This window comes from Abramis brama (assembly GCF_963993115.1).
Source record: "Abramis brama genome assembly, chromosome: 7".
Classification (NCBI taxonomy): domain Eukaryota; kingdom Metazoa; phylum Chordata; class Actinopteri; order Cypriniformes; family Leuciscidae; genus Abramis; species Abramis brama.
In genome coordinates this window covers 33,116,642-33,144,436 of record NC_139969.1, presented here as the reverse complement: position 1 = coordinate 33,144,436, position 27,795 = coordinate 33,116,642, and the positions used below count along the sequence as shown (strand labels likewise).

The following is a 27,795-nucleotide window of genomic DNA, read 5'->3' as shown; positions in this document are numbered from 1 at the left end:
AACTCTGACGGCATTCATTTGTGAATCCCATCCTCTGTATTAATGGATGGCTTGCTATGCATTTGTGGACCTCAAAACATTTCAGATAACAGCTACAGTGTACAGACCAATTATAGCATGTTCTCACTACAACAAACCACAGTGTTTCCCATACATTGATTTATTTGTGGCCGCCCACCACAATATCAGGACTGACCGCCACAAAGAGATTTCAGTGCTTCCTATTCATTAACTAGACTGTGGTGGCCCGAAAATATATTTAAACTTCTCATAATAACTTAGGTCTTTAAATGTCGTGTTTTGCGCCATTGCTGTCAAAAAAATCGACAAGGCTTTGTGTCGTTATCAAAAGACTGTCCGTTTGCGCTGCACAAAGAGAAGAGTGCACTTCGCTCACGTGATCAGCACATGATCAGTTCGATTCTCAATCACAGTGAATGAATGTAGTGTAACTCCATCTGTGCATGTGCTGAGTTTAGCATGCATTTGGGAACGTAGCAAGCACCAGTTATTTTCACTATTCCATTATTTCCATTATTTCCACATTTGCATAGTTGATGATTACATCATTTCACTAGATTTGTAATGAGACTCGTTTGTAAACTTGTTTTGGCGCCAAACTGAATATGGATTGGAGCTCTTAATTTTGAACTCTCGATGTGCACCAGATTGATGAATTTAACTTTAAAGTGCCCCTATTATGCTATTTTAAAGGCTCCTAATTTTGTTTTGGATGTCTCCTACAGCAGGTTTACATGGATTAAAAAAGTTAAAAAACACATTTTCATTGATTCTCAAACTGATGGATGAATCAGTCTTAAATTCCTCCTTTCCGAGAGCCTGCTCTGATCTGATTGGCCAGATGGCCCAGTCTGTTGTGATTGGCCTACACTGGACGCAGTGAGACACAACGAGTCACCGGCAGTAAACGGATGATCATTTCTACATCTGAAGTACTCCACGCTTGCGTTACATACACAAATATAGGACATAATACCATATATAATACCAAATAACCATCAGTAATGTAACAGCACGAGTTTCAGCATCACTGCAGCGTGTACTGGGGTTTTGTGAGTGAATCCACTTGAGTCATTACCAAAACTTCCATTTTTGAACATATTTCTCCTGTTTTACAAAATTCTCCCAGTTAAATTCCGTGTACATTTTAAAATGTTACTTTTAACTTACAAAGCACTTAACAACTTGGCTCTTTCATATCTTCTAGATCTTGTTCATATACATACTCCTTCCCGCATTTTAAGATCGGCTTCTGCACATACACTTGTTCTTCCACGCACTCGGACAACTTCAATCGGGTCACAAGCTTTTGGTTATGCGGCTCCCCATTTATGGAACTCACTTCCTGTAGAAGTTCGCAACAGTTCTAGTCTTTCGGTCTTTACATCTCGTATTAAAACGTATCTGTTTAGGCAGGCTTTTATGTGATTTAATGTTTGTTTCTGTACTGGTTTTATAGTTTAATGTCATTGCTTTTATGGACTTTGTAAGGTGTCCTTGAGTGCCATGAAAGGCGCCTTTAAATAAAATGTATTATTATTATTATTATTATGCAAATAAAAACTTTGCAATGCTGAAAAATACATCTTTGCATTTATTTTTGATGTTGTAAGTAACATTTACAATCAAAAACTATTAAGTCTGATTCATGTGAAATATTACTTGTGTGTGATCAAGTGTTTTAACCAATAAAATAAATAAATAAATAAATAAATAAAATAAATAAATAAATAAATAAAATATTGCATTTTACTCTTAAATGTACGTCTTTGGAATTCAACAACCCGTCACAAGCATATATCTACTGTATATCTTCTCTACAAACAATGGGAATCATTTTGTAATATATTTAAATAATGTTTAAAAATAATACTTATAATGTTTAATAGATCATTAGATCCACGGAGCTGCTCATCCCAACCAACTTTAAAATGCTTGATTGAAGAACTGGGAAACGCTGTTGGCTGTTGTGTGACAGTAATTTCATCTATTACATGATCTTGCATGTTTATCACAAGGTTGAATCCAGTTATTTATTAGTCAGCTACTTATTGAGGCTTTCTGTTCTATCTTGAATAAAGTGATGCTTCCAAAACGTGTCTGTATCCAGTATAGTGTTGTTCCCATAGCAGAGAGTGCTGTTTCTCTGGCATTTTCAAAGGCACATTAAAAATAAAACTGTGGCTTGGCTTGATATTCAGATATTGTCTAAAAAAATCCAAATTTTAAACATCTTTTACTGCACCAATTTTTATGACCATTTTACTTCCCATTTGAGCAATGCATTTTGTCAGCACGTTGATTTAGTTTTAGTCATAGTCTTGATTAAAATGCCATTTAGTTTTAGTCATATTTTAGTCATCTGAATTGTTTTAGTTTTAGTCGACTAAATATAATAAGATTTAAGTCTACTTACGCTTAAAGCGCAACAGCTTGGAAGAGCCAGAGCTCAGATTTTATTCGTCTGAAAGAAGAATGTCATATACACCTAGGATGGCTTGAGGGTGAGTAAATCATGGGCTAATTTTCATTTTTGGGTGAACTATCTCTTTAAGGGCACAGACAGCATTAGGTTTATTACACTGCCATCACTTTAAGATCGAAAGTGCATATCCAATGCAATGATGCACAACTGTTTACGTTCTCTTAAGACATAACCGACTGCGTTTGCGTAAATGCTCTCCAAAACTGACATTTTGACAATGTTGTGTGTATTTGCCCATTCAAGACATGAAAGAGAGCGATTTGGTACTTTAGTAAGAGGTAGCTTTCTGTGTGTACGGCTGAGCGCTTCGGGTGTGTGCGCACAGAAAACCTACCAAATAGAGTTCTCTTTCACATTGTCACACTTATTCAGATCTATCCATATGTCTGCTCTTCTCTTTCTTCCAGACGTTAACATTTTTGAATGTTTTATGAGACATGCATCAAGTGCATGCCAACTCATGTCCCTCCGGATAGATCGGCACGATACAATTCAAATGTGTGCATCTACCACACACGCAGGACATTTTGACTGGAATTTTTCCCAAATTGTCCCTCTCTAACATTTGTCTAGTTTTTATTCATTGAAGAAAATGTCAATAGATTTTTGTCATAGTTTTTGTCATTCAAAACTCGTTTTCATCTGTGAAAAAAATGTTGTTGTGATTAAAATGATTAGTAAACGATATTAACACTGATGAAGATGAATGAGCGAGACCAGCTATTTCAGGGCGAGACCACCCTGATTGTAAATCAAAACGTGATTGGTTGTTGTGAGAACATGCTGCAATTGGTCAGCGCAATGTGGCTGTTATCTGATTGGCTTGAGTAGATGATGGGTCCTATTTGTGGATTTGTGTGCACGTCCACAAACATGCGGTGATCGACAAATGCACATAACACAGCAAGCGATTCACAAATGAATGTAAGGCAAAGTTGTGTTTGTAACATAAAAACATATTTGTGAATATGTTTTTTATTTGGCAAATCTCATTTGATTTATTTGTGTATTTAATTCATTTTTAATTCATGTGGATCCCATTCTATTAATTTGTGAATATATTTAATTTTTTTGAATCTCTTTACATTTATTTGTGGATCATATAAATCTATTTCCTTAAAAAGTTTTTTTTAACTAAAGTGGCACTTTAGTATGACGAGAGAATGGTAAAGTGTGACCACAGGTATGAGCCAGAGTTTTTAGTATTAAGAGTATTAGTATTTCACTAAAATGAAAAATAGTAAATGTCCAGACTGAAGTCTGGTCTGCCTGACCTGGTCAAGGCGGAGAGCTCCACACTCAAAGCGCTGGGCTCTGAGTTTTTTGGCAATGTTGTGCAAGTTGAGGACGGCTTCTTGTATCTCGTGGATGCTGTGGTCTGGGGAGCAGGTTGGCAGTTCGTCAGCACTAAAGTGCTTGTCAGGAGCTTCAATCATACTCTGAGCATGATCATAACTCAACTTAATGCAGGAACAGATGACAGTTCGCCCAAACCACTCACTCAGGATCTACAGAGCACAGAGAAAACAGTACTATAGAAAAAAGAAGGCACTGTGACAATGGGGGGCCCTCGAAGAAAAGAGAGGTAACACCCCCAAAAAAGGTTTGTTTTGAGATTTGTTCTCAATGAGAGTATAGGAGGTCATATAACAAAGTACCTTTCCCTCTGGAGAAAGCTTCCAAATGACAGAGAATGTCAGTCTATCGGTCAGAGGATTCAAGCTGCATAGCTCTTCACACAGAAGACGAGGCAACATGGGGATCACCTGCAGAAAAAAAAAAAAAGCTCAGTTCAGTTTCTCAATAGCTACGTTTACATGCAACCAAATAATCCGTTAGTAATCGGATTGACGTCTCAATCAGAAACACCTTAGTCGATCCGGTTGAGCTCGATCCGAATGAAATTTCGATCGGATTGAAAGGGGTGGTTTATTATGGCGGCAAATCAATGACAATATTCACGGAGCGCACAACTGATGCTGGCGCGCGCAGTAAATGACATTCGCGAGAGGATTACAGATCTACACGTGAGGAAACGGGAACTCGCGAGCTCATTCAAACCCTGCGCGCGCATGACATCTCCTCTGCACGCAATACAAGCCCTCGCGCGCGCGCATGATCATTCCCCACGCTCTCGCGCTTGATCTCCTCTCGCCTGCTGATTTTGCTCGCTGGAACACTTTTATTTTTGGCAGTCGAGGGGCGGGACTTACTGTTTTAATAACCTCAAATGTCATTGGTTACAATGTCATTGGACATCTGTCCTTGACTTCAGACATGAGACATCACTTAATTTGTTTTATTTATTTATTTATAATAATGTGTGATGTGATTTAATGCATTGTTAATATAGAATAGATTCTTACCAGATACTTTATTAACAGGAAGTCTTACAAGTGATTGCATTGTGTTGTTAAGAGATATTTGCAGACTGTAATGACACATTTCCATGGTTATTAGCATTGTAAATCTACCAAAATTATTATACATTTTTTACGTAATATAAATGGTTCATTAGCCTATATTTTCTATTAAATGTAAAAGGGGTTCTGCCTTCTCAAGTTAAGATACAGTACACAGCATTAATTATAGCTTACAAATGCCTTTTCAGAATTTGCTACAGAATACAGAGAACAAAATTGAACCCAGCAAATTATTAAACCCAGCTTAAACCCAGCAAAGTAGATATTACAACATTATATAGTGATATTAATCATCTAACTTTTTGTAAGCGAATAACCAAATAAGATAAAGTATGATGCAAGTACAGTACACAGCATGAATGATTACACCCCATCTGAACATAAAATATCTACAAAAATAAAAATAAAATAAATTCATGCTGCCAGAACCCCTTTTACATTTAATAGAAAATATAATGAACCACTCAAAATTGACATAATAGTAATACACAGGATGATAACAAAAAGCTTTCACAAAAACTCTTGCTTATTGATATAAACAAGTAATTTATCTTTCATCCAAAGCCCTTGTTATATTTACAACTATTTAATGGACACTTTACATTTCTGAGGTTCTCAAATCCAATATAATTTTGGTTTGGTAAAGTTAATAGTGGTTAATGGGAGTATAGTGGTAATGTAGTGGTGAACTACAGCAAATATGACTTTGCATTCCAATTTTTCTCCAATTTCTTTTAGATATTTTAATGCCAATAACACAAATCATAGTGTTATAAAAATAAAATGTAAAAATGTATAAGAATTTTGGTAGATTTACAATGCTAATGGAAATGTGTCATTAAAGAACGACTTTCTGTTAATAAAGTATCTGGTAAGAATCTATTCTATATTACCAATGCATTAAATCACATTAAACATTAATATAAATAAATAAAACAAATCTCATGTCTGAAGTCAAGTGAATTACGGGTCATTGGACAGGAGTCAAATCACAACTGACTTCCGGAAAAGGGGGAGAAACCAATGACATTTGAGGTTATTAAAACAGTAAGTCCCGCCCCTCGACTGCCAAAAATAAAAGTGTTCGAGCAAGCAAAATCAGCAGGCGAGAGGAGATCAAGCACGAGAGCGTGGGGAATGATCATGCGCGCGCGCGAGGGCTTGTATTGCGTGCAGAGGAGATGTCATGCGCGCGCCAGCATCAGTTGTGCGCTCCGTGAATATTGTCATTGATTTTCCGCCATAGTTTATTCTTTTTCTAAACCGATTGAGAGAACATGTAAAACACTTGATCGGATTGAAAACCGAAACTGAAAGAACTGTATGGGGTGAGATTTTGGTCACAATTCTGCGCGCGGAAGATCACATTTTGAGCGTGCAAAAAGGCATTTCGCACGCGCGTGAACTGAGTTTTGCGGAGAAATGTTCGTCTCGCAGATAAGAAAAAATTGCGAGCGAACGAAAATCAATTTTGCATTTAAAATAAGTATTTGGATGTGCGCGGACGTTCTCTTTCGCGTGTGCAAAGTTTCACTTTCTTGCTCCTTTCATACCAGCCGTGAGCAGACGGCTCGCTTGCGCAACACAACCCAGCGTTACAATATGCCATAATTCCAGCCAATCAGAGACGAGACTGCTAAATACTGATTGGCTGGCTTGAAAACCAATCACAAGACTCCCTGCATCACCGACTGCGGAAGAGAACTAGTGCAGTTGAGTAAAGTTGGCAGTAAATTCACAGATTCGATTGTTGTATAACCATCAGGACAGCAGTGATGGGTGAACTAAATTTGGCAACAATACAGTGAATTACAGTGAAGTTATTAAATATTTTTCATAAAAATCATAAAAAAAATCACAAATGTACAATTGTATATACAACTTAAAATATATTTTCCCCAAAATAAGTCTTGTAGTATAACCATCAGGACAGCAGTGATGTGTGAACTGAATTTAGCAACAATACAGTGAATTACAGTAAAGTTATTGAATATGTTTCATAAAAATCATAAAAATTATACATTTACAATTGTATATACAATTTAAAATATATATTTTACCAAAATAAGTGTTGTAGTATAACCTTCAGAACAGCAGTGATGTGTGAACTGAATTTGGCAACAATATAGTGAATTACAGTAGGCTAAAGTTATTGAATATTTTTCATAAAAATCATAAAATTTATACATTTACAATTGTATAAAATTTTAAATATATATTTTCCCACAATAAGTGTTGTAGTATAACCTTCAGGACAGCAGTGATGTGTGAACTAAATTAGGCAACAATACAGTGAATTACAGTGAAGTTATTGAATATTTTCATAAAAATCATTTAAAAAAATCATAAATTTACAATTGTATATACAACTTAAAAAAAAACATTTTTTCCAAAATAAGTGTTGTAGTATAACCATCAGGACATCAGTGATGTGTGAACTGAATTTGGCAACAATACAGTGAATTGCAGTAAAGTTATTGAATATTTTTAATAAAAATCATAAAAATTATACATTTACAGTACAATTGTATATACAATTTAAAATATATATATTTTACCAAAATAAGTGTTGTTGTATAACCTTCAGGACAGCAGTGATGTGTGAACTGAATTTGGCAACAATACAGTAAATCACAATGAAGTTATTGAATATTTTTCATAAAAATCATAAAACTTCTACATTTACAATATATACAATTTAAAATCTATATTTTTCCCAAAATAAGTCTTGTAGTATAACCATCAGGACAGCAGTGATGTGTGAACTGAATTTGCCAACAATACAGTGAATTACAGTGAAGTTTTTGAATATTTTTCATAAATAATAATCATAAAAAATATGCAAAATGATATTTATACAAAATAAGTGTTGTAGTATAACCATCAGGACAGCAGTGATGTGTGAACTGAATTTGATGACACTATAGTGTGTGACAGTGAAGTTATTGACTGTTTTCGTAGTAACGCTTTTCGGGTTTTGCACTTTTCAGACGGTCCCTTTGGATCTGTTTCGCTGCCGCCTGCGCATAGAGATCAATGTATTTTGTCCACTGCGAGGGAAAGCTCGTTTGGAGGAAAATTAGGTTGTAGCTGCTTGTCTACATTACTACGATTAAAAAGAGGTGTTATTTGTGCAGTAACAACGTTTAGCTCACGAGTTATTGACCCGGGAAGTTCGAATCTGTGAATTTACTGCCAACTTTACTCAACTGCACTAGTTCTCTTCCGCAGTAGGTGATGCAGGGAGTCTTGTGATTGGTTTTCAAGCCAGCCAGTCAGAATTTAGCAGTCTCATCTCTGATTGGCTGGAATTATGGCATATTGTAACGCTGGGTTGTGTTGAGCAAGCGAGCCGTCTGCGGTTAGAGAGCGCTCACGGCTGGTATGAAAGGAGCAAGAAAGTGAAACTTTGCACACGCGAAAGAGAACGTCCGCGCACATCCAAATACTTATTTTAAATGCAAAATTGATTTTCGTTCGCTCGCAATATTTTCTTATCTGCGAGACGAACATTTCTCCGCAAAACTCAGTTCACGCGCGTACGAAATGCCCTTTTGCACGCTCAAAATGTGATCTTGCGCGCGCAGAATTGTGACCGAAATCTCACCCCATAGAACTGCGCATGTGCAATGACGTTGAAATAGCGTAATATGCGCGCGGAACAAGCTGTTCTTCCTGTTGAATAAAGTGTCATGCAAATGAGTGTCATTCTAAAATTCTCCTTTCACAGCAGGAAAATGTCCCACCAGTCCTTGTTTCAGATTCTCATCCACAGTCTGCATTTTTACTGCGTTATAAATATAAGCAGCACGGCACAACAGTTCATCTGCTCATTGTCTCCAAATTATGACCAGAAATGGATAAATATCTGCTGTTTAAAACAAATAAAGAACCAATGTAGGAGAATGGCTATTATGCACAAACAGCAGGAAACTGTATATTCGTGCAGTGTGCGCATGTCAAAAAATCTATTCCGATTTGAAGCTTGTGACATATAAACTGCACATTAACCCGATCACGTTTAACGTTCATGTAAACACTACGTTCGGATTCATCAATCGGAATGAATTCAGTCTGATTGAAACACACAAGTTGTGCATGTAAACGTAGCCAATGGTGTCAGTGAAGTCAGATCAATAATACAGTTAAATAATAAGTGTCCCCAACATTTAATTTAACTACTTTTTTTTTAAACTATAACTATACAAATTTAATCTAATGATATACAGCATGTGCACTGATCAATGTTTATATATGTTTGGCATAAAAGCATAAATTCTTTCGACAATCATATTAATTTCTTTATAATTTAATAATATTTAATAATTTTAATCAAATGTATCTTAGGAATGGGGTGCTTGGATGATTTGTACATATAAATAACCTAGTCCAACTTAATCACATTACAGGTCAAATCATTTTGTTGTATACTTTTATGTACTTGTGTTGAAATATATATAAAATATCTTCTGCTTTAAGACAGAACTATTTCAGAACTAGATCATCATTCCCTCCCTAAATACTTAAAATGTTGAGACTAAATAGTATACCACCATTGTGAATTTCACATATTAGTCATATTATTATTATTATTATTATAACATTATATTCTATGGATTTAATGCATTTGCAGACAATCTAGTGACCTGTAACTGTCATATTCACAGTTATAGAGGAGAGTGCCATTAAATATAGCTAATATGAAGTGTATTTTCATACAAATCAAATCAAATCAAGTATATTTGTATAGCGCTTTTCACAATACAGATTGTATCAAAGCAGCTTCACAGTATTAAATTAAAATAAAATAATACAACAAGGTTTGTTTCTAGTGGAATTTATTGATTGATAAAATAAAATTAAATATCCCCAAAATATCCCTAACTGAGCAAGCCAAAGGCAACAGTGGCAAGGAACCGAAAAAACTCCATCAAGTGACCTAATGGTGTCCTAAAACTCCATCAGGTGACCTAATGGAGAAAAAAAAAAAAACCTTGGGAGAACCCAGGCTCAGTCGGGGCCAGTTCTCCTCTGGCATTTATGAACTAGAGGCCGGATTGTAGTTTGAACTGTAAGATTAAAAATATTATATGAATGCCTGGCCGAAAAGATGCGTCTATAATCTAGTTTTAAACTGGGAGAGCGAGTCCGAGCAACGAACAGTATCAGGAAGACTATTCCAGAGTTTCGGAGCCAAATGTGAAAATGCTCTCCCTCCTTTGGTTGATCTGGATATCCTAGGTATGACCAAAAGCCTCGAATTTATTGATTTTAAAGAGCGCGATGGATTATAGGGTGATAGAAGATCCGTTAAATAGACTGGAGCTAAGCCGTTTAGGGCTTTATAAGTCAGTAGCAATACCTTGTAATTAATACGGAACTTTATAGGTAGCCAATGCAGTGATGATAAAATCGGTGTTATATGATCATATTTTCTTGATCTAGTAAGAACTCTAGCGGCTGCATTTTGGACTAACTGTAGCTTGTTTGAGGATGCAGGACAACCAGCTAATAAAGCATTACAGTAATCTAGTCTCGAGGTCATGAATGCATGAACTAACTTTTCTGCATCAGAAACTGATAGCATATTACGTAGCTTAGCAATGTTTCTAAGGTGGAAAAAGGCTGTTTTTGTAACATATGAAATATGATTTTCAAAAGACAGGTTACAATCGAGTATAACACCCAGGTCTTTTACTGTAGAGGATAAAGTAACAAGACATCCTACGATGTCAAAGTTGTATTGTGAGAGGTTCTGTGGGCGGTTTTTTGAACCGATAAGTATTACCTCTGTCTTGTCTGGATTTAATAAAAGAAAATTACGCGTCATCCAATCTTTTATATCTTTAACACACTCTGTCAATTTGGATATTTTAGCGTTTTCATCCGGCCGTGATGAAATATATATTTGAGTGTCATCAGCATAACAATGGAAACTAATTCCATGTTTCCTTATAATATTTCCAAGTGGCATCATATATATTGAGAATAACAGAGGGCCCAACACAGATCCCTGCGGCACTCCATAGTTTACTGAAGTTATGATCGATTTTTCTCCATTCAAATAGACAAAATGGTAGCGGTCAGATAAGTATGATCTAAACCAGCTTAATGCTTGTCCTTGAACACCAGTATAATACAATTAAAAAATCCAAACTAAAATCAGAACTGAAAGCAAATGCTGGATTAAAAAAAAAAGAGAAAAAAAAGTCAAAGCAGCGATTCTAGCAGAGCATTTATTGTGAAATCTTGTGCATCACACCTACTGTTGCATCTGATGTTGATTTGATTGGAAACATAACTTATCTATTGTCATGGTTCCATTTGAGAATTTATCGCAATGATTTTAAATTCAGTTGAGTTATTTGATTTATGACATAACATTGAGTTTTATTTGCAGTGTCATAGGCCCTTTGAGGTCTGGTACAAATATACACATTGGCACATATGTATGCACGATTAATCATTAAATGATTGTGCAATCTTATTCAAATGACAATGATTCTGCTATGTCTATTAAACCTTTGAAATTATGATCACACCAGAATATTTAAACCTGCTTTCGTGCTGCTGGTGCATTTAAGCTTTATTTTTGAAAGAAGATTCACAAACAGTGTGTTGCAAACATCAAATAATAACGAAAGTATTGGGATAAATGTTTATAGTCTGGATATAAACACTGATGTTGCAGCAGCGATCAAAATGAGTAAGCTACCTTTGGAAAAATAATGTTATGCTTAATAAAGATTGTCTCTATTACGCTATTATGCCAGTAGGTGGTGACCAGAGATTGTTGAAATGTATTTGAACACTGAATCATTCATTCAAGAGATTCATTCAAAAACACTGGATGAAACAAATATTCATTCATCAATGATTTTAATTTTTACATAATGAATTCATTTAAATAAATAAATGTTTTTTATAGACTCATTTATAACATTTTAGACATTTCTAAATAGACTGATTTAAAACATTAAATATAACCTTTTGTCATAACCTCAAATAACTTGCATGATGTTTTGTTTCGTTGTTTAAAGTGCCCCTATTATGGATTTTTGAAAATGACCTTTCATGTAGTGTGTAAGTGAATGAAAACATCCTGTAAAGTTTTAAATCTGAAAATGCAAAGTATATAAAGTTATTGTCTTTCAAAAGTAAGAGTCGACTCTGAGTCAATGAAATCGTTTTTCAAGCGAATCATAAGCCGTTTCGTTGTGACGTCAAGACGAAACATTAGCATATTGCCCGCCCACTTATTGCGCGCACAGACACCAGGGAAAACTTGAACGCCCTCAAACACTGCAGCTGATTCCTGTGGATACTGGACAGCATCATGTTGAGAAGACGCTGTGCTCTACAATGTGAAGGTAAACGGTAAAGACATTTTTTTTTTTTTTTTTTTACTGCCCAAGGACGAGCATGTGAAGAATCAGTGGTTAAAATTCATCTTTACCATAGCAGTATACATTTATGTTACAACAGTAATTCACGCTAGAGCTCGGCTAATGTATGCACTGTTATTGATACAGTTTCCACATGTTCACCGCAATAAATTAGAAAAATACTCTGTAAATACACTAAACAAAATTATAAACTCAACACTTCTGTTTTTGCCCCCATTTTTCATCAGCTGAACTCAAAGATCTAAGACTTCTTCTATGTACACAAAAGGCCTATTTCTCTCAAATATAGTTCACAAATCTGTGTTAGTGAGCACTTCTCCTTTGCCGAGATAATCCATCCACCTCACAGGTGTGGCATATCAAGATGCTGATTAGACAGCATGATTATTGCACAGGTGTGCCTTAGGCTGGGCACAATAAAAGGCCATTGTAAAATGTGCAGTTTTACTGTATTGGGGGGGTTCGGGGGGTCCGAAAACCAGTCAGTATCTGGTGTGACCACCATTTGCCTTACACAGTGCAACACATCTCCTTCGCATAGAGTTGATCAGGTTGTTGATTGTGGCCTGTAGAATGTTGGTCCACTCCTCTTCAATGGCTGTGCGAAGTTGCTGGATATTGGCAGGACCTGGAACACGCTGTCGTATACGCCGATCCAGAGCATCCCAAACATGCTCAATGGGTGACATGTCCGGTGAGTATGCTGGCCATGCAAGAAATGGGATGTTTTCAGCTTGCAAGAATTGTGTACAGATCCTTGCAACATGGGGCCGTGCATTATCATGCTGCAACATAAGGTGATGGTCGTGGATGAATGGCACAACAATGGACTTCAGGATCTCGTCACGGTATCTCTGGGCATTCAAAATGCCATCAATAAAATGCACCTGTGTTCTTTGTCCATAACATACGCCTGCCCATACCATAACCCCACCGCCACCATGGGCCACTCGATCCACAACGTTGACATCAGCAAACCCCTCACCCACACGACGCCATACACACTGTCTGCCATCTGCCCTGTACAGTGGAAACCGGGATTCATCCGTGAAGAGAACACCTCTCCAAAGTGCCAGACGCCATTGAATGTGAGCATTTTCCCACTCAAGTCGGTTACGATGACGAACTACAGTCAGGTCGAGACCCCGATGAGGATGACGAGCATGCAGATGAGCTTCCCTGAGACGGTTTCTGACAGTTTGTGGAGAAATTCTTTGGTTATGCAAACCGATTGTTGCAGCAGCTGGTCTCAGACGATCTTGGAGGTGAAGATGCTGGATGTGGAGGTCCTGGGCTGGTATGGTTACATGTGGTCTGTGGTTGTGAGGCCAGTTGGATGTACTGCCAAATTCTCTGAAACTCCTTTGGAGACGGCTTATGGTAGAGAAATTAACATTCAATTCATGGGCAACAGCTCTGGTGGACATTCCTGCAGTCAGCATGCCAATTGCATGCTCCCTCAAAACTTGCGACATCTGTGGCATTGTGCTTTGTGATAAAACTGCACATTTTAGAGTGGGCTTTTATTGTGGCCAGCCTAAGGCACACCTGTGCAATAATCATGCTGTCTAATCAGCATCTTGATATGCCACACCTATGAGGTGGACAGATTTGAGAACAATATTTGAGAGAAATAGGCCTTTTGTATACATAGAAAGTCTTAGATTTTGAGTTCAGCTCATGAAAAATGGGGACATAAATGGTGTAAATAAGTACAAGTAAAATAATCGGTTTGTTGATGACCATGCACTTTTTAATGCTGATGGTGAGGAATTAACAGTTGCATAATGTACCTCATACTGAGTAGTGTATCACTGAGAAACGTCCTGCTTGAGTCGTCCTTGCGATGGAGGTTCGGGTTGAATATTATAGTTCTTCCAGTGTTTCATCATCGGACTCACGCTCGCATTGATATGGTAAAATCGATGTCATTGTTCGTTACTGTGTTTAGTTTATGTTGTAGGAAGCATTAGGACAAGCAGAGCTGACGTTGTTATGGCAATGGGCTTTTTTGTTTTCGACACGTGCGCGCTGTACGTGGTAGACCAATCACAACAGACTGAGCTGTCTGGCCAATCAGAGGAGAGCTCGCAGAAAGGAGGGATTTAAAGAGATTGATTCATCTTACGAGTCGTTTGAGAATCATCGAAAATGTGGTGATGTGCAAATGTGTATTATGAGAAAATGAAAGTTTTTTGACCTTTGATGCATGTAAACCTGTTGTAGGAGACACCAAAATAACATTAGGAAACTTTAAAATAGCATAATGGGGCACTTTAATGTTTTGTTTTCAGAATTGTGGGAGACCGATTTCTATTAAAAAAAACAACAACAACATTATCCAGAATCATAAATTAAGCTTAAAAGAATATATCATATAGGGTATCTGGCATCTAACTTACAGGCTACCATTAGCACGGTTTCTAATATTAAAATGTACAATATTGCAGACTAGGATGAAGCCTTTATGTACATTAACAAGGATTTGGGACAATTATAATGCATTTTAATGCAGGATTCTGAAATGTTTTCTTATTTTAAAGACACTTCGCATCCATTGTGCAAACCACTTTAGGTATAGGCTTTGCCCCATCCGCAGGCCTCCTTTCTTTTGGTCCATGATATTAGGCTGTGTTGTTTTTAGATAAATTGTTAAGAGGGGTGTGACAATGTGATGCACTTAGACTAGCTTATTTATATACAAATCATCCAAGCACCCCATTCCAAGCCATTTCTAAGATACTTTTGATAAATATTATTAAATATTATGTAATTGTAAAGAAATTAAAGATCTGTCTTTGATTGTCAAAAGAACTCCAGGTGCAGTCCACTCTCAGCCAATAAGATTCCATGTAGCATTTTCATTCGCAGTCAGAAATTGCCCTAAGCTTCATTTTCGGTGTGGAATCACCTTTGTGAACTTCTAATATTTAACTTGTCTGAAGAATTATTGCAGCCATTATCTCATTCAGGAATCCCTTAATTTGGTAAACAAAGCAAGCTCAAAATAGTCTACAATAAATCAAAGTGTAGCCGTCATTAGTAGACTGGGGGAAAAATTATGTGCTCCCGGAGATGAGGCAGCCGCAGCAGACCAATGAGGTTGCAAAACACAAGGTGGAATGTGTTTACATACACTATATTGCCAAAAGTTTTAGGACGTCTGCCTTTACATGCACATGAACTTTAATGACATCCCATTCTTAATCCATAGGGTTTAAGATGGAGTTGGCCCACCCTTTGCAGCTATAACAGCTTCAACTCTTCTGGGAAGGCTTTCCACAAGGTTTAGGAGTGTGTTTATGGGAATTTTTGACCATTCTTCTAGAAGCGAATTTGTGAGGTCAGGCACTGATGTTGGATGAGAAGGCCTGGCTCTGCTAATTCATCTAAAAGCGAGTCAAGTTCCTCCACACCAAATTTGCTCATCCATGTCTTTATGGACCTTGCTTTGTGCACTGGTGCGCAGTCATGTTGGAACAGGAAGGGGCCATCCCCAAAATATTCCCACAAAGTTGGGAGCATGAAATTATCCAAAATGCCTTGGTATGCTGAAGCATTAAGAGTTTCTCTCACTGGAACTAAGTGGCCAAGCCCAACCCCTGAAAAACAACCCCACACCATAATCCCCCCTCCACCAAACTTTACACTTGGCACAATGCAGTCAGGCAAGTACCGTTCTCCTGGCAACCGCCAAACCCAGACCTGTCCATCGGATTGACAGACAGAGAAGCGTGATTCATCACTCCAGAGAACACGGTCTCCACTGCTCTAGTCCAGTGGCGGCGTGCTTTACACCACTGCATTCAACGCTTTGCATTGCACTTGGTGATGTAATGCTTGGATACAGCTGCTCTGCCACGGAAACCCATTTCGTGAAGCTCTCTATGCTCACTACTTGAGCTAATCTGAAGGCCACACAAAGTTTGGATGTATGTAGCCATTGACTCTGCAGAAAGTTGGCGACTTCTGCGCACTGTGCACTTCAGCATACGCTGACCTCGCTCTGTGATTTTAACGTGGCCTACCACTTCGTGGCTGAGTTGCTGTTGTTCCCAATTGCTTCAACTTTGTAATAATAACTGTTGACCGTGGAATATTTAGTAGTGAGGAAATTTCACGAATGTGCACAGGTGGCAACCTATCACGGTACCACACTTGAATTCACTGAGCTCCTGAGAGCGACCCATTCTTTCACAAATGTTTGTAGAAGAAGTCTGCATGCCTAGGTGCTTGACTTTATACAACTGTGGCCATGGAAGTGATTGGAACACCTGAATTCAATGATTTGGAGGGGTGTCCCATACTTTTGGCAATATAGTGTATCAAGTAGCAGAAAGAAGGAACCCAATTATGAACCAACATTTATATGCAGAGACAAAAATTGAATCGAACATTGAGAACAATATATCAAGCAGACAGATTAAAAATGTGGAAGTGCTGTGGCCTAGTGGTAAAAGATTGTGGATTTGAGCCCCGCAAGATGAATCATCACTGAATTCCTGAGCAAGATGTAGCCTCAGGTTGTTAATTCTATGACGCTTTGAATAAATGCATCTAAGAAAATCTCACGAAACCTATTAGTGCATCTGCGTGGATGTTTCACCCCAAATTCTAACGAATAAAATTATAAAATTGATTAATACAATTGACAGGCACTAACGACCCTACATAAAGTAGGACAAAAGGTTTAAAAAATAAATGGAATGATGGATGAATGAATAAAATCAGACTATTTTCATAGGAAGTGTTTATACATCATAGCACTAACAGTATTAATATTTTGTTGTATGTTTTGTATCATGTTGTATCATGGTGGTGACTTCACAACACATATTTGGGTAGACAGACAGCAAATCGATTCACAATTCATAGGTTTTTGATTAAATTGAAGAACTTTTTTTGTGTGCAAATAATGAGATTTGATGTGATTCGATTAACGATTCGATTTTGCATTTTTTAAGTGCATTCATAGGATTATTTAAATTATTTCCCTAATGTGTCTTATATAGAAGACACTTACATTCCACAATCGGGAATTGCACCTTGACTTTCATGGGGTCAGAGAGCAGGGGCAAAAAAAGCTTTTGTTTCACACCCAAGCCCTTTAACACTGAGAGCGACGCAATAAAGCTAAGCTAATTGCCAAAAAACTGAGCTTTCACACTTAACGCAAAACGATTGATTGGCTTTAGCTAATTCACACCTGCACAATAGGTGGGCGCTAACCAAGATTTTTTTTCCTCATGTATGCATTTCGTAGGTTTTCCCATTTGACTTTAATCTCGTCCGCTGCACAACATACAACAGTAAATTAAAATAAATAAAGTTTGGTACTAAACAGAAACCATCATGGAATGCGTGTAATAACTTCCGATTGTAATCTAAAGTGGATTTTGATTGAATAATGGGCATACGTGCATTATTTGTAGTGTTTAATAATAAACTGAATGCTACACCTGTATGGAGCTAGAATTATGTCTTTATTACATGCGAGAAAATAAATGATCTGAGAGAAAAAAAAAAGTTTGAGAGAAAGTTATCACACTGATAGCAAAAAAGCATTTCATGAGAGAAAAAATAATATTTAAGAGAAAAAGTTCATACCAATAGCAAAAAATAATAATATTTGAGACTAAAAAAAGTTGAAAGTATTTTCTCATAGAACATAAAAAAATATAAATTTGAAATTTTTAAAATTATTTCTGAGAAAAAAAATCTCTCTCAAAATACTTTGAAAAAAACTCTCAAATATATATTTTTTGCTATCAGTGTGAAAACTAAAAAAAAAAAAAAAAGTGTTTCTCTCAAAACGCTTTTCTTTGCTCTCGATGCAATTTCATGCTCTCATGTCAGGATTTTGCTTTCACTGTGAAAATTGTGTTATGTGCGGGGCCACATTCCTATTGGCCAGTCGGGTGAGCATCGTCTTGTCTTTGGGAGTCGAACTGAATCATTACACCATTATTCGGTTCACCAGCATAGATGCCGCCTCTGCCTTAGTTGAGCACAGACACTCCAATGTTTGGGTAAGATGATGACACACAACTCGATGGGTAGCTGGCTGAGCAAGTTCAGCATCACTGAAGATTAAACATTACAAAATAGCACTCATGTTCATGAATGAATGTGTATTATATTATTAGCTTGCTAATCGCCAATTAGCAATCATGCTAGGTAAACTTGCAAACTCACCTGGTTTATACTATTTTTAAATCAAATGCCAAATGAATGTTTTAATTTAGATAGTTTCACTCCTTATTTAGTGAGTAGTGAGCTAGTTTCTACCTTTGCACTTGCTAGCCTTAACCCTCTGGGGTGGGGTCTAAGGGTTTTTTGGGGTCCTTGAGATGTTCTGACATGCCCTGACATCTGTGCTTTTTTCAGTTGCTTATAAACATATTAATGGCAAAGGTGTAATTACACTCTATTTAGCACAAACAGGGCTACCATAATATGTGAGCCACGTGCATGTACATGTTTGTATTTTTGAGAGAATAATGTTTATGCATGGCTATTGAAAAAACTAAAAACTAAAGTTTCTGAAATAAGGCCACAAAACACATACTAAATATGTGTCAATAAGACTTTTGACTAATGGATGTCGTTGCCTAGAGTTTTTTCTTCAAAATGATGTAAAAATCATCCTGCCTAATCATTCACATAACACAATACATTGATTTAAATCTTGTAAAACACTTCTTGTTTGGAAAGGCAATATGCGCAAAGGGCGTCAACGATCATGCATATTTAGTGATTCACACCTGAGGAGACAATGGGGCCCACATACTTAATGAGCCATTCATTCAGGTGTGTCACCTATAGCCACAAGAAAGAATGCAAGAGCATTGGTTCACAGTTGGAAGCATCTCAAATTTATTTTATTTTTCCACAAATTGTGCTTGCAAATTGTATAATATCCAAGGAAAACATGTCTAGTAATTATGCAGTTAATTCTCATACTGTATTTTCAGTTTTGGAATATGTATCCTCTCCCCAAATTTGTCAATAATAAAACACAATAAAAATTATTTAAAGAAAAGGCTTATATTTACCTTTTAAAATTTGTTTACATCTACCTTGTAAATATATATTTTTTTATTAAAAAGTTTACAATTACAACAACAATTCAAGTGTAATCTTTCTTTGTAAAAACTAAACATTTTATCATACATATTTCAAAGTTAAGGATTCATTACTTTGAATACAGCCTACATTGACAAAACATACTATATTTAACATATTAGCAAAAATTGGCAAACAAAAGCTTATTTGAGGTGGCAGATATTTTACAGTACAAATATATAATCTATCCAAAACTAGTCAATGAAATTTTGTCTTTCATATGTCTGTAACATAGGTCTTTCGTTTTTATTATAAGGAATATAAATGTTAATTTGCAGTTTAATACGTTGCTTATACAAATACATTTTATTTCAACATATTTCAGTCGATTTTTACTCATCTCATTATAGCAATACAGTTTGCTAAAAGCAGATCATTCATTCACACACAGAAACGCGAGTGTGCGAGCTGTGGTAAACAGCGCATCTCTGCCGTTCATTCATTCACACAGAAACGCGATTCACTTACTACAGTATTCCTCAGCTCAGCTGCATCTGCTCCTCGAAATACCAGCACTTCTGTGGTACATTTTCCATTATTATTATTATTCCTCACAGCGCCGCGAGACGGTGTAAACAAGTACAATGATCTGTATAAGCTTGATGTGTTTTCTCCAAGCGGCAACCTCCCCGTCTCTCTCTTGAAACCAACACGGAAGTGAGTTAAACTGCAATTCATTAACTGGCCGCTTGGGCTGGCTGCAGAAGTGAGTCAAATCTGTATCTCCCCCATGTTAAAATTACAAACTTTACAGCAGAAAAAAACATGTTTACAGCCTGGATCTCTATGTGGTTTTGGTCTATACAGCTAATTTTGCCATTCATAACAACTGTGAGGGGGGTGCATTTTTTTATAACTCATCCGTTTAGTTGATTAATATTTAAATTTTTGCATTTAAGGGTGTGGCCACTTGAGTGACAGGTGGGTTGTCGCTGATGTCAATGCTAGCCGTTTGTCTGCTGTTACTAGCCGTCACTTCACCTCAGCAAATGTTGCTGCTGAACTTGCTTTCTCTGCAGTGTGCTTTTTTTCTGGATTATTTCATACAATTTAATACACCCATTACTTGGGTACAAAGCCCACGGCTTTGGATTCCGTCGTTGTCGTCGAGTATCGTTCGAGAGAACAACCAGCGCTGTATTTCAGTTGTTTTCCTCTGTGAACATGCACTAATGGATGTCTGACAATTTCGTTGCTTTTTGGAGTTTTCAAATTTAAAAACGTCAATAAAGGCTCGTTCGTTCTGCTCTCACGGAACAGATGGATTATAATATGCTTATGTACCGTCAGATGAAATCATGCAGGCGTCGGCGCTTTCTCCGTCCATGCAATAAATGCACATCCATGAATGAGCGCGGATTTTCTAGCGCATTTACTTGAACTTCATAGGCAATATATCTATGGTTTAACCCATTTGAGAGGCGGCCAATGGACTGAAAAGCTCTCTACGAACTTGACGAGCGATGCCGCGCTGACGGACCATAGACTATAAAAAAGTGACTGACATGTGCACATAAATCACTGTCACACACACTCTCAGAGTAATATTAAGTTACTGCATAATACATTTTCATCTGTTAACAGCCTGAGCTAACTCGATCACGTCGAGCTATTTGGGCGTGATTTCTCAGCCTCTTTACCCATTTTCTGTTATCCGGGAGTGACGCAAGGCCAAGATGGCGACGGCCGGCTCCGCCCACTTTAGGCTTCAAAAATGCTCTTCGGAAACCTACGGGTGACGTCACGGACACTACGTCCATATTTTTTTACAGTCTATGGTTTTCTCGAGCTGATATGGGGGCGTTCACAGTTTGCACGGATCGCCTCAGTCATTTGCGTTTGAATAGCACGCGCTCTCCGTGGGCGGAGTCACATTAAAAATAATTAGCTGAGATGAGAACGACTGACATCTCTCTCTTTTCATGAAGATTACATAAACAGAGAATATTTGTTTTTTTATAAAAAATACTTCATTTAAAAGAAGAGAATTCAAGCTTCATGCCTGTGTGTCTGTATGTCTGTTTGACTGAGTATTCGCTGAGTTATGGTTCATTTTCGGACGCATTTCAGAATGGACTTCACTGATAGAGAGGAGGCAGAACTCGCATCATGTTTATTTTTCTTTATTTGGCGAAAAGCACAACACTTTGTTTTTATTGTGAGTATACACAAAAATAATACACACTTAACAGGATCGATTGATGTATAACACAAGCATATAAGATAAAAATTTATATATATATATATATATGTGGCCATATATATATATTTTTTTTTTTTTGCACTGATAAGGAAAAAAACGAGCCTATCGCGCCGGCGCGATAGCCGACCTCAGGGGGTTAAAGCACCTGAAGAGTAACTGCTTGTTCATCATATACAACCTCCTGTACAACTTTCAACTAACGTTAGTATGCATGGAAGGTGGCAACCCTATAGCTAGCTAACGTTAGACAGTGATTGATATACCGTTTGAAAGTATCCCACCTAGTCTTTGTATGGTTTTTGCACTACACGTTTAGCTACACTGCATGTGTAGCTTGCAAACTCAGCTACACAGGGCTTATTCTAAATATTTTTTACCATCTAGCCGAGGTCTAGAGCTGACAAGTTAAATTGCAGGTCTAGGACTAACTCTTACATTAGCAATCCACGAATATGTGTGTGCCTGATACAGAGATTTGGCATTTGATTTAAAAATAGTATAAACCAGGTGAGTTTGCAAGTTTACCTAGCATGATAGCTAATTAGCGATTAGCAAGCTAATAATAAAATACACATTCATTCATGAACATGAGTGCTATTTTTTAATGTTTAATCTTCAGTGATGCTGAACTTGCTCAGCCAGCTACCCATCAAGTTGTGTGTGTCATCATCTTACCCAAACATTGGAGTGTCCGTGCTCAACTAAGGCAGAGGCGGTATCTATGCCGGTGAACCGAACAATGGTGTAATGATTCAGTTCGACTCCCAAAGACAAGACGATGCTCACCCGACTGGCCAATAGGAACGTGGCCCCGCCCATAACACAATTTTCACAGTGAAAGCAAAATCCTGACACGAGAGCAAGAAATTGCATCGAGAGCAAAGAAAAGCGTTTTGAGAGAAACACTTTTTTTTTTTTTGAGAAAATGTTTTCACACTGATAGCAAAAAATATATATTTGAGAGTATTTTGAGAGAGATTTTTTTTCTAAGAAATAATTTTAAAAATTTCAAATTTATATTTTTTTTATGTTCTATGAGAAAATACTTTCAAAACTTTTTTTAGTCTCAAATATTTTTTTTTGCTATTGGTATGAAAACTTTTTCTCTCAAACATTCTTTTTTCTCTTATGAAATGCTTTTTTGCTATCAGTGTGATAACTTTTTCTCTCAAACTTTTTTTCTTTCTCTCAGATCATTTATTTTCTCGTATGTAATAAAGACACAATTCTAGCTCCATACACCTGCTTAGCATTTTTCATTATTTTTTATAAAAATACCCCACTTTTTCAATGGTTTGACTCGAGGCTATAGCGCTATTGTGAGAGAGCTATCATCTGCTCATGTGATAGCAGTGGCCATGCTGAGGAGAGATCAAACATAGGCTGCTCAAAAACGGTGTCAATGAGAGCTACGGATGAAGCACAATCCAGTGTAGGGGTGGGCGGCATGACCAAAATTCAGTTTCACGGTATGACTAATTTTATTTCACGGTAACAATATTTTCACGATATAGTTATTTATAGTTGTAGTTGTTCTCGAAAAATCAACAAAAAGGGCTTTGTATAATAAATAAACCCAAATACTTTAGAAATGAAAAGTACTTCACTTTGTTTGAATTTTCTTTTTCTTTTATTTGGTAAATTATTTGTTTGGTAAACTATTTTTAATAGCTAAATATAGTAAACAAAACACTCTCATAAACTTTTAGATGAACTGCCCCCAACTTATCGATATTAAATACAACTCATAGGTGCAATTCAACTTTAAATAAAGTGTTGCTGAATAATTTTTCAATCTCATGTTATTGCTTTACTTCATCATCAATCTATCTGAATATTTTATATTGAACTATTCTATTCATATTAAATGAGTTCCTTCCTTTTAATTTGGTAGGGTATTAGTAAGTACTAGTTATGTTTAAATGTTTTCCCGGTACATTTTTGCCATGTCTGCTTTTAAAGGGCTTGTTTTGTTCTTTTTGTGATATCTGGCAACCCGTCACCTAAAGCTTTAACCAAGAGATGTTCAGATGTTCAAGTGACTAGGAGAACAGCAGTATGAAAACCGAACAGCAGCTACTGTTAGTGTTGACTAAGTTAGTGTAAATTATACACACCTTGTAACTGCGTCATTATTTTACATAGCTCGGTGAACACCGGCCGACACACCGCGCTCCCTCTCAGTGCGTGTGCACGCGCGCGTCTTTTGCATCAGTAAAATGCGATCGGTTAATTTGAGTGACAAGTTGTAATCACGCATTGAATCGAAGCAAGATTTTATCAGCTGTTTCAGTGGCCAATTGTTTGGAGTTAGAAATATATAACTCGCGCTGCATATTTAGTAATTTTGCCTCAGATACAGGATTAACATGTTATACATTTGCTTTAACAAGCAGGTTGTTCATTACCACGGCAACCGCTCTCGTGTCATACTGAATGCGAGTTTCATGTTTAAAAAGTAACTATAAATAAGAGACAGAAAGATGATAACTATACATTATTTAAGGTTATTTCTATTCGTTACGATATTGATATATGAACTGTTGTTGTCAAGTAGCTTCATGCTTTCCCCGTTGCGATCGTGCACTCCTCTAAACTGTAGCCTACGGGTGCCGCACTGCTCTAGTTGACTGCTGCGCCTTTCCCCCCAAAAAATATCACGTTAACAACAACCCTTTAGAAAACGTAATTCCTTTGTGGATCCTCTTGATCTGCTTTCTCCATGTTTCTTTGACAAATCTCAGTGTCTCAGTCTCTCGAACGCTGCATGAGAGTTAACCACGCCCACTTATTTACATGTCGCGGTATCACGGAATGAAAAAATCTGTTACGGTTGACATTTTCTACCGCGGTAATGATATATACCGTCATACCGCCCAGCCCTAGTGAAAGGTGGTAAAGAGTGCAGCACGTATCTGTGAGGGAGAGCTGTGAGGGTGTGAACAACGCCACACAACGTCTCCTTAAATATGTGCATGTAATAATTTAAGGCTTACATATTTTAAAGCATTGTGAATCGCTATACCCCGAAAAATTAATTTTCTGCACTGCAACATTGCAGCAAGAAATCTAAAACACTTCAAATTGTTTGGAAAATCAAACTCATACCTTTTGGACAAGATAAACACTCGTGGCTCTTTGGCCAGCGATTTGATCCAAGGCATTTCCTTCCTCCACAAAGTAACTCACATCAGCTATATGAACACCAATTTCAAAATTGCCTACATGAGCAGAGAAAAGAAAACCATGTTTTTAAATCATAAATAAAAAAAATAAAAAAATTGTTTAAGTGTAATGAACATTTTAAAAGAGCTTTAATATCAAAGGCAGCACACATACCATCTGAGAGTTGTTTGCAGGACAGTGCATCATCCAGATCTCTGGCTGTAGCTGGGTCGATGGTAAATATGCATTCGTTTCTTAAAAATAAATTAAAATCCGAAAATCAGATAATCAAATAAATCAACATTTTAATTAAAATGACATTTCAAATGGACTTTACATACAAATAATGGATGATACGTGAAAAATGTATAGATCAGGGACAGGGTAGAAGGTTACCTGAGATCTCTTCTTTTAGAGAGCGCATGATCAGGGATGCTCCAGGGCAGATCTTGGGGAAGACAATTCAAGACCTCCTTGGAAAACTCTGAGAAGTCCACATCATATTCAGTCAGGATGCCTTCTGTTTCCGGTTCAATTTCACCTGCTTGCCCTAAAGTTTTTGCAAGCCGCCTTAAAACAGAAAAACAACATTGAGAAAAGCCGTTATTAATCACAACTGCCAATGTAAAGCTCATAATTTGGAGGAAATACAGGTTACCCAGATCTCACCCTTCAGCAAAGTTGTTGTCTGCTGACCACTGTGTTATTCGGCAGATGAAGAGTGTGTTTTCATAGTCTCCAGGTCTGGAGATAAAGTCTGCAGGGCAATCTGCCAGAGGCACATTAACTCTCGGGACGCGATGGTCCACAGGAGAGAACATAGCAAAATTCTTGTTGGGAAGAAATTTGAGGAAGCCTGATGCTGCTCTTGAGTGCTTCTTCTCAACAATGAATACAACCTAAAATGACAACATCCATGGACAATTATACGCAAAAGAATAAAAAAAGGCATGCTAATTTTGGAAGATCTTCAAACTTAGAAGTATTATCGACAACATGACGTAAAAAAAAATTAAGCCCATTTCCTTAAAGGGGTCCTTGATTGTGATTTCACTTTTTTAACTTTAGTTAGTGTGTAATGTTGCTGTTTGAGCAAAAACAACATCTGCAAAGTTACAACGCTCAATGTTCAATGCAAAGGGAGATATTTTATTTTACAGAAATTGCTTTTTATGGACTACAACAAACCTCTGGTATGGACTACAACGAGCTTCTTCCAGAGTTGGTGACATCACAATCTCTAAAATTTACATAAACCCAGCCCCCGGGAACACGCAATAAAGTGGGTGAGGCCATGTTGGGCTGCTTTAGAGAAGAGGAAGAGTTGTTGTCGCAGTTTGTCATAAGGCTGACGAATTTACAGAGGTTAAAATTATTTACATAGGTTATTTTTAACACTGTTCCTGAATATTATAACCTCAAAGTTTGCCTGTGCACTGCACATTTTATAGAGAACAGCTTCCAGAAGTGAGTACAATGCAGTCTATACGCAAAAAAGCTTCTCCTGAAAGATAGCCATTCCCATTTTGTCGGGACAATCTGTTGTTTATGGATCACAACTTGTAAGTGTGTCTTATTATTTGTAGTTTTTACAAATAATACAAAAATAATTTGTAGTGTAATTTGTTTTCTATTAACAGTTAGCCTGCTAACTAACATTACAATATTGATGTAGTGTTTACTTTAGCTTTTGTAAGCTCTTGCTTTTGTAAGACTGTTCAATGCTCCTTAGGAAAATTATCAATGATTTTGTGATCAATTACTGTTTGTATTACCATAGTTTTTTGACAAATATGATTAAATGGAGGATAACATTGTATCTACAAAAAAAAAAAAAAAAACTATTTTTCTTCACTCTGAAATGTCCAGTGAAATTCGTGTTTGCAAAGTCCGTGCTTGATATCGTTCAGCACAATACCTTGTTCGTTAACATCTTCAGGGTCTGAATTGGGGTCGAATTGGTTTGAAATTGACGCCATTGTTAATATTTACATCTGAGTAAAGCCACGAAGGGGCGTGACATTTCCCGAACACACACTAAGCGTGCCAATCACAACACACAGGGCCAGCTAACCAATCACAGCACATTTCGGAAGGAGGGGCTTTATCGAAAACGACACGTTCAACCAGACTGGTGAGAGAGGAGCTGTAATAATGTAAAATATATGAAAAATAATGCGCTTTCAAGCATGAAAACATCATGTTTTTATAGTACACCATGAAAACAAAATCAAGACTTTGTAACAGGGGATAATAGGACCCCATTAATAAATGTTCCTGATGTTTTTGTGCATGATTCATCAGTGATGCACATTATTCCAAAGAGGAAAAAATAAAAACAGAGTGCAACATTGTTTTAACCCATTTCAAAAGCCAACTTTTTAAATGAAAATACTTGTCATCTTAGAAAATTGTCTGAATTTCTAAATCTTGTCTAAATACATTTTATTTATAACTGTCATGAATAATAATTACTTAAAAGTAAGTAAAATGCATATCCTTTCAAACAAATGACTTACCTTTCCAGTCCTTTGCATAGCTCTCTCTGAACTTGATCCAGAAGTGAAGCATGCATTAGCATGTTTGACAGAATGTGTTGTGATAGGGGCTAAATCAGAAAAAAAGTTATAGCAAGATAAATTTGATTGCAAATTTCTCTTTTATTTTCTGACACTTGTATGTATAATCAATGTAATTTGTTGATTTTTTTTCATCCATCTTCAAAGTAAACAAAGCCAAGCTTATTGTTACCCCAAGCCAGCAAAGCAAATCAACATTTTAGGTGGCTACCAGTGGCTGTATGTATCAGGTTAAAGGAATAATTTGTTTGCACCATTCCTCATGTGCTAAATCAATGAATTTATTTATTACATTTAAAGCCTTGGAATGATTATGCAAAATTTAAAAACTTTGACATCAATTGTAAGCAAAATTCAATTGTTCCACAGCAACACAAGGGTAAATAAG

The 27,795-nt window shown here is 36.8% G+C and overlaps 1 protein-coding gene across 2 annotated transcripts in view; it reads right to left on the bottom strand.

Moving 5' to 3' along the window:
- Window positions 1–27,795, bottom strand: part of dis3l2 (DIS3 like 3'-5' exoribonuclease 2) — a 53,575-nt gene that overhangs the window by 14,396 nt on the left and 11,384 nt on the right. For both annotated transcript variants that reach the window (XM_084119400.1, XM_084119401.1), the window contains exons 7-13: window positions 27,348–27,436; window positions 25,498–25,727; window positions 25,225–25,398; window positions 25,003–25,082; window positions 24,772–24,884; window positions 4,165–4,272; window positions 3,781–4,014 (exon numbers count right to left, since the gene is read on the bottom strand). In XM_084119400.1, coding sequence (XP_083975526.1) covers window positions 3,781–4,014; window positions 4,165–4,272; window positions 24,772–24,884; window positions 25,003–25,082; window positions 25,225–25,398; window positions 25,498–25,727; window positions 27,348–27,436 — 1,028 coding nt within the window. The remainder of the gene's footprint in view (window positions 1–3,780; window positions 4,015–4,164; window positions 4,273–24,771; window positions 24,885–25,002; window positions 25,083–25,224; window positions 25,399–25,497; window positions 25,728–27,347; window positions 27,437–27,795) is intronic.